The sequence below is a fragment of the Empidonax traillii genome, unplaced genomic scaffold (assembly GCF_003031625.1).
Source record: "Empidonax traillii isolate 1590-97213 ecotype Southwest subspecies unplaced genomic scaffold, ASM303162v1 scaffold481:size658601, whole genome shotgun sequence".
In the NCBI taxonomy this organism is placed as follows: Eukaryota; Metazoa; Chordata; class Aves; order Passeriformes; family Tyrannidae; genus Empidonax; species Empidonax traillii.
Window position 1 is genome coordinate 15,981 of NW_020955674.1, and position 9,734 is coordinate 25,714.

General features: G+C 41.6%; 1 protein-coding gene across 1 annotated transcript; it reads left to right on the forward strand.

Moving 5' to 3' along the window:
• The first annotated feature begins 6,695 nt into the window (after window positions 1–6,695).
• DUSP13 (dual specificity phosphatase 13) lies at window positions 6,696–9,271 on the forward strand. The gene is made up of 3 exons (XM_027896106.1): window positions 6,696–6,884; window positions 7,152–7,369; window positions 8,480–9,271. Exons 1-3 carry the CDS (start codon window positions 6,724–6,726, stop codon window positions 8,677–8,679), a joined length of 579 nt encoding a protein of 192 aa, XP_027751907.1. The 5' UTR covers window positions 6,696–6,723; the 3' UTR covers window positions 8,680–9,271.
• The last annotated feature ends 463 nt before the right edge of the window (window positions 9,272–9,734 follow it).

Sequence of the window (9,734 nt, forward strand, 5' to 3'; positions counted from 1 at the left end):
CCGGCGGCGGCGGCGGCGGCGGCCACCGCCACCCCCCATCACCGTCCGGAAGCGGCGCCGGGCGGCGGCGGCGGCGGCGGCGGAAGGGGCGGGACGGGCCCCCCGCGGCCTTTCCGGGAGGGACCCGGAGCGGTGCGGGAGGATGGAGGTCTGTGAACGGTCGGCAGCGTTTTGTTTAGACGTCGTAAATCAAGTGAATAAGTAATCCATAATCCCCACAGAGACCAGCTGAAGAGAGATGCAAGGGTGTCTTGCGCATGCTTAGACCAGGCTAAGGGAGTTGTTCTCCTGGAAGATATCGTGGCATATTTTTTTCCCATATGATCTTTCTGTCCATCACTGGGAACTTAGTACAGCCTGGATGTGAGAAAGACACTAATTAGGATTTTTTTTTTTTTTTTGAGAGTGAAAACATAGAGTGATCCTGACATAATTTAAAAAGCCACCAGTGTCGTAATGAAAAATGCCTCTATCCTTCATCTAAAGGCATGTGTGAGGACAAAATAGCAGAGAAAATTTACAGGACCCTCTCCTGTCAGTCCTCATATCAATCACTGAAAAACTGTTCAGTTGCAGCATTATTCTTTTCTGATGCCATAGGAAAAATAAAACTGCAGCTGGCTGACAGCACTCACTCAGTCATTTATTCACAGTGATCCACAGCAGAGATGTGAACAGCATAGATGACTTAGAGCTCCAGCAAGGCATTGTAACTTCAGGAGTTCCATAACCTATAAATAATACAAATGGAGAGGATAAAAGAAGACAGACAAATTAGGAAAAACATGGTCCGAAAAAAAATTTATGTTGCATATCAACTGACCGTGGCAGCAACCAGCCCTTTGCAGCAGTTTTCAGAACACTGAAATTTGCTTTGTTGATGATGTAATAAGAATGAGGTCCAAGTTGTAGCTTCAGTAGAAGTCAAAAGCAGGTGCCAGCATAGCTCCATTAAGTTAATGATATTAGCCTTTTCAGAGAATGTGGCCTTGTGATCTGTATTCTAAATGAAAAAAAAAAGGATCTTTCGCAATGCTTATATGCTGCTGTAGTGAAACAAGGAAATTTTGCATTTCGAAGTGCTTCAAAACTGCATCAAGTTGTCATCAAGCAATCTAATGCAAACATCTACTGTTGTACAATCTCAGTTGTAATGGGCTATATACTGGATATGCAGATAAGAAACAAGCTGTGAGAACTTCTGCTTGTTTCCACGTGGCCTGATATTGGTTGTGAGGTGCATATCTCTTAAGCAGTCTGTTCTGTCCCACTTTTATTTTTTTAAATGATGTGGTTTCCCAAAATAACTTGCTGAAATTGGAGGGAATGTTCCACTTTCGTTGCCAGTTTAGCAGCCTCTGCAAACAGTGTAGGAATCAAGTGTGATTGCAGCCCTCAAAATGTTCCCCTTCTTTCTCTTTTTGATGTGAAATTTTCTCTACCAACTGCCAGTTAAGCACAACTTTTTGCACACTTCCAGGTCCTAAGTTGGTACGATTTACAATACATTGCTGCCTTTGCTTGTATCTGAACAACTCGTATAAGCTAAAAATGTAAAAATAAGCACAAACTGAAAATTTAAAAATTGCTGCAAAAGTAATTGTAGCAGGCTGCAGGGCTGTCTCATCATGGAATAGGTCACCGTGACAGTGATTGAAGCACAGTCCTGAAGCTAAACTCACCTTTCAGGTTCTCATTCTTAGCCTTCTCATGGGAGGTGCCAGGAAACTGCTGCTTTGTTCACAGTGCTATGGCTTTGTGATGTGTTTTGGTGGTTTTTTTTCTTCTAAACATGCACAAGAGTCTTCTAGCTCACCAGATTCCAGGAAGGAAACAAAAATGAAAGCAAAAGTTTCCTTACTTTGTTTCCCTACAGAGTTTATAGCAACACCAGCAACCCAATTAAAAATTACTTCCCAAATTCAGTCTATAGACTTCAGAAGTCAAGGTTGGAAAATGAGCTATATTTAGACAGGCATGGGAATCCAGGACTATCTGAAGTTTACAGGCCCTAAGGTCTGTTATTCCAGCAATTGATTTCCATGCAGTGAACCCCTGGCCAAAAGTTGCGTCCAGAGTAAAAGTGGCTTAGACAGACAGACATTTACACACTGGAGAGCACCTTGTGTCTGTCTACAGAGGGTGCTGGGCTGGTTTGCAGCAGTGATTTGCCCAGTGACAGGAAAAGGAATAATGGTCATAAACTAAAACACAAGATGAGGAAGAACTTCTTTACGTTGAGTGTGGCAGAGCACTGGAACAGCTGCCCAGAGAGGTGTTGGAGTCTATCTCTCTGGAGACATTCAAAACCCACCTGGACATGTTCCTGTGTAACCTGCTCTGGGTGACCCTGCCTTGGCATGGGGGTTGGATTGGATGATCTCCAGAGGTCCTTTCCAACCCTAACAAATCTGTGATTTTGTGAACCTCAGCGCTGGAAAAAGGCTTGATGATTAGTTTCTACCCACAGTTATCATTGCTAATGGCATTTTTCTGTTCTGTCTAGTTTCATCACCTAACAAGTATTTTGAAAATTACCAAATTAGCTTGCACAGAAAAGTAATAAATAGCATAATTTAAAACTTGTAACTCTTAGATGAAAGTAGATGTATAATAGCTGCTTAGCTGCTACACCTCAAAGCTGAAAACTACTTCTACTTGCTAACACTTGAAGTTCTTTAAAAGGGTAAATTATCCAAATACTTTGTGCTTTTTTTAACAGAAATTTCAAATAAACCTCATTCCTTCACTTTGAGTTATGTCACTTCATGCCATGTGACATGAAGGCATTGATGTAAGTTTGACAGGCAGTGCCAATGCTGACATGTCAGTCTGAGAATTTATGACAAACTCTATGCTACAGATCCTTCTAAAACTACTGTGGATTGCCAAGATAAAAAAGTCTTTATATTGTGTAATAGCACTGATGCATCTTTAGATTGAAAACAATTTATTCAATTCACATAGGTTGATTTCATGTTCAGGCTGACACTTAATACAGTAAAAGAAAGGAAATTTATATTGAAAATTCCCAAGTAGCTCAAGTTACAATATATTATATAGCAAAGGAAAATGAGATGTGTTAATGTAATGTTTTGTGGGGTTTTTTAAACACTGTCATTAAAGAATACTGTTAGCTTTTAATAATTTGAAATAATCTATCTCAAATTTTAAGACCCTACACAAGAAAAAAGGCCTCAGCTGAACAGAGAAAGAATTGCTTATGAAAAATCTCAGCCAGGAAAGAATACAATATGGCAAGGGGAATGTCTTTCACTAGATGTACTAATTGATCTAAATCATGCTCTTTTCTTTTTTCTGGGTGGAGGGGGTGTTGGTTTGGTTAATATAATTTTTGCACAGATCAGGTCCTGCCCTATAATTTCTTTGTAATCTACTTCATTTGAAGAATACTTCAGTCACTCATGTGTGAACTTTCAAGCATCTGTTTTTCCTTCAAATTTCCTAATTCTGTAATGGAAGAGAAATAGATTGGATGCCTAAGGGATAATCAAAGTAGTGAATCACAATCATTTTTCAAGACATAAAAATGAGCTTATTAGAGGAGGAAAAAAAAAGGGTGAAAAAAAAAAGAATTAACTCTTTGTGATCATCAGACAAAATTGTTTCACATGTTAAAAATACATTTGTGTTGTGGAACACCAGAAAACTGTCTCACTTAGTATTGACCAAAATGTACCAGAATTCAAATAGTTCAATCTTTCTTCAATAGTTAGCCATCCCAAAAATCAAATCCTGAAAACAGGCTGATAAGTGAAATAAGATCTTTTGCAGCTGGAGATACTGTATTAATAGAATCCTAGCAAGCTGAACTTCCATTTTGTAATGTTTTCCCTGTAAAAGCTTTCTTCTTTCAGGATATGTAAAAGGAGCCTGATTTTGGCCCTGTTTTTATTAGGAAAGGTGTCACAGGCATGGCATCAGTTAGAATTGATAGCACTAATTTCAATAGAAGAAATAGAAAAGCTACCATGAATTTCCTTTTCTCAACTGCTGCATGTTTTCCCGATAATGCCACGCCGCGGGCTACTAGAGCACTCCATGGCAGTTTACACTGTTGCCACCTAATATATTATTAGCCTGCCAATGTTTGATTTAGATTATTCCAGCAAGTATTACCTACAAAGTAATCACCAAGGCATAGTCCAATTAGAAGGATGCCTTCTGTTGCTTGTTCTGAAATTAATCACGCATTAATTTCAACTGAGACAGCAGCTACTACTCATATATAATTACACACAAATGTTTGGTTTAGAGCTGCCCACCATCCCAACAGCCAGGAGAACATCCAAATTCTTAGAATCTCAAAAGGTGTCTTCTGCACAGAAAGCTAAATTTGCTTCTATTCTTTGTGGCCACATATCAGTTTGTTGCTTTTTACTTCCATTCTTAGTAGATTTAAAAGGGCTGGGGAAAAAAGCACAGATTTGAGAGGCAAGTGTATCTGAAAGCCAGATCTCTGCCTCCTGACTGTTTCAAAGGCAACTCCTGGCTAAAAAAGGTCAGTAACACAGCTTTACCAAAGCCATGCTCGCAGACTATTAAATGCTTAGAAGATGTTAGATGTGGAATGCCAGTGTTTTGAAGCAGATGACTGCATGCTATACAAATGTTGAAGGCACACAGGACTTGGAGAACATTTTTCTGGAGTTGACGTTTTTCTGTTTGCCATCTCTCATGCTGCAAATGAACTTTGAATTCTTAGTGCATTTGGGTAGAGGCCAGTAAAAGTTTTGCAGCAGAAAAGGATAAACTTAAATGTCAATGTCACTTATTTGACAGACCTTGATTGGCAACAAATGGGCTGGGCTTACATTTAAAAAAAACTGATAGTAAAGCCTCACCTTAAGTCTCCACCCAGAAACCTGAGAAAGGTAAACTAAATTGAACAACTTAACCTGCTCAGTCAATTTTCCTCATTCTTGAGCACAAATCAATCAGCTTAAAAAGCACTAGTTTAGTAAAGGAAAAAAAGAAGAGCAAAACAGAAAAACAAGGTAACATACTACAAGCAATATGTACATGCCCTTAATATAACTTCAACCATTTTTCCAGTCCTCTCCTCTGCTGGATCTGACCAGCTGATTGCCTCACAGCAGAGCCTGACTGCCTGTCCCACTGCCCCCTCTAAATAAGCACCGCAGCGCTGTTGCTTGTAGTTTCCCTTATTTCACCTTTTGGGTCAGAACATATATGGCAGGGGGAAGAAACAAGTCTCTTTATATACAGGATGCTCTTAAGCAGTTTCTTCCCTAAATCCACAGAATATTAGTAATTTCTGATTCATGGGATATTCTATACAAAGTCACTTCCTTTTCTCTTCTTGCAGGTGAATTTTGCCCTCTGATGCTGGAAACTATTGCATTGCATTATGGTGATCTCTCACCCTCATACTCCTAAGCATAGTTAATTAGTCTAGACTTTATTATCCAGTTTGAAATGGCTCTCCATGATATGTCTCTTGATAACTTAAAGCAAGCCTTCTCTCAGTCATAGTGTATAAATGCATGTAGAATAAAGGTGGCTCAGACCTGACCATTCTTTTCATTCATTGCCCTTTTTTTCCACAGGGGATACCATCAGCAGCAAGCTTCTCCTCTTGAGTCACCTTCTCTTGAGGACTGCCTGGCTTACAGAGAAAGAGCATCAGTGTTTCATTTGTTTTGCCTTGCAGCTCCATCATTGACAGTTTTACAGCCCCCTGCCAGGAGTCTCACATCCTGCAGACCAGAAGCACAAGCGCCATTGTACTTCAAAGGGCCCACTAGTACCACAATTTGATATGATGAGTCTCCAACCTCCCTATATAAACTAATTCTGTGACTCACAAGTTTCACCTGAAAACCATTATACTCATGGTCTTTGTTCTGTTTTCAACAGAGGGAGGTACCATGCAATACATAGGCAGGTGTATTGTATTAACACAGTGATGAAAGTAGTGACTGCAATAGAAAATATTAAGAATCTGAAGTACAGTTAAACTCATATAATTTTACTTGGTGAAAACACAGTAACTTCAAGAAATAAATTTCTCTAGATTATCAGTAATAAGCAAGACATAATCATCTGCTTGGTGTTTAACCTTCTGGTGACCATGTTGGTAGGACCCACTGGTGCATTTCTGACCCTTTCACAGAAATGTTGTTAAGCATCTCAAAATAAATGGCAGACAGTTGTTAATGGGACAGAGTTGCCACTCTACTTGCACTGGACAGGTTTCTATTTTTCCTTTATCAGGCCTTCAATTGCTTGTGATGAATACCAATGCTCTGTCGAGGACGTGACTGAGAACAGTCACAGCCATGTGCTGGGGGGTGTCCTGCGGGCAGGGGGCTACTGCCACATGTGGCTGATGTGGCTGGTACCAGGGCTGCTGTGCGACTCTGGGGACGAGCCCTGAGAAGCGGACTGGAGCAAGTGAGGATCCAGTAATGCCCAGTTTGGTCCCTGCATCTGTCTAAACTGGCTGTGCCGGTACTGTTCGGGTACTGCAGAGGCGAAGGGCCAGCGCTGGGGAGGGGGCCCGGGGGCGGCAGCAGCGCAGGGAAGGCCTGTCTGCTGGCACAGGCTGGCTCCCGGCACAGGCTGGCTCCCGGCACCTGCCCCAGCCCATCTCCAGCCTCCCCGTGACCGACCGGAGCTGGCAGAGTCCCAGCGCCGGGACTGCAGCCGGGGTAGTGGGGTCTCTGCCTGGCTCCCAACATGTCTGGGGCGGAGGTGCTGGACATCCAGGGACCTGCAGGCGCTACGGAATGCACGGGGGATGTCCCGTCTCTTAAAGAAATCGAGCAGCTCCTGAACACCGGGCGGCCCTCTTGCAACCACGTTGATGAAGTATGGCCTAATCTCTTTCTAGGAGACCTGTAAGTACAGCTCTATGGACACACCTCTGCCATGCCTTCTGTCTGTTAGTATGCCTCATGGGTGCGGCTTTAGGCAGCTCATAGTTTTGCTAATTGCTGTCATTTACACTGCAGACAGCATGATTTCCGAGATAAAATTATGACTAAGCTACCCTTAGAAGCAACGCACAGCCTGATGCTCCACCCTTGGAAATGCAGTCTCACAGTGCTCCTCCTGATATGTGAATATCACTGCACTCATTTGATTTGTCTTTGTCTTTTCCTTAGAGTAACAGCTCACAACAGATTTGTTTTGTGGAAGATGGGTGTGACCCACGTTTTAAATGCTGCCCATGGCACAGCCTACAGCCACGGAGGCCAGGACTATTATGGAGCGACCATTCATTATTATGGTGTCCCAGCCCATGACCTGCCAAGCTTTGATATAAGCCAGTTCTTTTTCTCTGCAGCACAATTTATCCACAAAGCCTTGAACACACCAGGAGGTATGAAATTATTGTTGGTCATATTTTGATGCAAGTTGGCAGCCTCTCATAACAGATCAGCTCCACAAGCTCAGTGGTGGACAAGTCACTACATGGTGTCCTGCTATCTGCTGGTTACCTGCACAGGGGGTGGCAGGAGGAGGGAGTGCTGGGTACATGGATGTAGCTCTAACTAGGTTCCAAAAAGCTAATGTGAGAAAAGAGATGAACAGTGCAGGAGGGAGACTGGGATGGAGAGGGGAGGAGAGGAGAAGAGAATATCTGTAAGGAAAGGCTCATTCAAAAAGGGAGAATCGAACCCATGCATTTAAAAACATCCTCTTTTGAGACCCTTTTAGAGCAACTGTACTTATAAGAACAAATGAATAAAGAGACAAAAGTCCTGATTTCTACAATCACCAACCGTATGAGGAGGCTCATATATTGCAGATGAGCTTCTTGTTTGAACATGACCTGCAGGGCTGTGTCCCCAGGGATAAGAATTACCTTTACCCAAGGAGATTTATAGTGAATAGCACAAGAAACTGAGTTTCTTGGCAGTGGTACAATAAAATACTAATCACCCTGTTTTACATAAAAGATCGTTTCTTAGCATGAGTAAACTGGCATTAATGGACCTGTCTCTGTATCACAAAAAATTTTCTTGCCTTCAAAATACAATTACGGTTGCATCAAATTGCCTTATTATAGAATGGTACTCGGCCAGTCATTTTTCTTGTGTTAGCGCCATCCACTCAGGCCAAATTTTAGCATTCTTCTTCGCCTAAGTAAGCCCTCTGAAACCAATGGGTCCGATTTTCCTCCTTCTCACAACAGAACAACTTCATTACTTCAACAGGTTTATTTTCTGTGATTTGCCAGTGTTTCTGACGTCAGGTGGGGATCTCATGGCACTTTTATACAAGTGAGTGTAACAATGGCAAATTAGAGTTGTTAGCAGTTCATGTGATCTATCAGAAGGGTAAAAAATACATCATGTTTGCAGTGTTACTCTAAGCTGGAGAAGGCAGAAGGGCTTTGCCTTCCCTTTAAATTAAACTTTGTCCACTGTACTGCTTCTCTTCCCTGGTTATAATTTTTTAATTTTTTTTTTTTTTTTTTTTTTACCAGCTAAAATATTGGTACATTGTGCAGTTGGAGTAAGCAGGTCCGCTTCTCTGGTCCTAGCATATCTCATGATAAATCACCACCTCCCATTAGTTGAAGCCATCAAAAGAGTGAAGGAGCATCGATGGATTTCACCCAATCGTGGCTTTCTGAAACACCTGCGAAATCTGGATGTTCAGCTACGGCAAAAGAAAGACTGCTGACTGGGCAAACCTATTTACATTCACTTTACTGAGTTTCAGCCTTCATAGTTATTGTGCATATACCACTTCCTATGGTCAGTGCCTGTTACAAAAATGAAGAAAAATATGCATCAAAGGTCAACAGAACTGTAAATGGATTAATTTTGATAGCTCAGTTCCTCCAAGACCAGCACAGCCAACATCAGCACTGTAAACACTGTGTGCTGTGGAGCTGCTGTGCCTACAGTGGTGCTACCAGATGAATCCACTGAAGTGGTTAAGATGGACTGAGTTTGTTCCTGGTTTGTGCTAATGCCAGAGGAAAGTTCAGTCATTGCATCTAGCTGTAAATGATGTTTGAGTTGCCTTTAATTGGGAGGGTAACAAAGTCATCTTCATCAGTTTGGTTACAGTTCTCACATGCATGTTCTCGTAAGAAAAGCTTTTTGTGTTTCAGGCCTGCTTATGTGGCAAGGGCAGTTTCTTAAGAGCCCAGGGACTCCTACAGAAACATTCCTCTTTCACTGATCTGCTAAATATTACAATGCTGTAGAAAGCTTTGACAGCCAGAAGACCCACACCAGCAGAATAAACGTCTGTGAAACTCTCTGCAGTCTGTGTCAGCAAAACCACAAATCTTTTCTTGCTAAATACGTTTTCAGCAAGATAATATATATCATGTAGTATATTGACTCAATATGTCAGTCATATTGAGTATATGACTGACATTAAAAAATGTCAGGTCTCTGAAGCATTTTGTAAGCTTAAACTCATCAGTTCATTCTCACTCCAAATTATCCCAAATCAGTTCCATGTCAGTGGCTTTGAATCATCCATGGTTTAAGAACAGGTAGAAGCTTAGCTTACATCAGTGGCTTGGCTTGATAGATACAAATTAGTTTTAAGCTGTTTTGAGGCTGTCACTTTTCCTATCACCAGTTAATCGGTACTTAAACCGATGGGATTTTTAATACAGCAACTGCATTTGAAATTCATGCTACCACTCTGACTCAAATTAGCTTGTTACCTTGTGGTGAACCATGAAGTGATAATCAAATTTGGTTTTGCCCTTTGCT

Excerpts from the sequence above, each read along its gene's own strand:
- DUSP13 (XM_027896106.1), top strand. The coding sequence starts at position 6,724 with ATGTCTGGGGCGGAGGTGCTGGACATCCAGGGACCTGCAGGCGCTACG. Across the intron at positions 6,885-7,151 it reads AATCTCTTTCTAGGAGACCT|AGTAACAGCTCACAACAGAT; the intron begins GTAAGTACAGCT and ends TCTTTTCCTTAG. Across the intron at positions 7,370-8,479 it reads AGCCTTGAACACACCAGGAG|CTAAAATATTGGTACATTGT; the intron begins GTATGAAATTAT and ends TTTTTTTACCAG.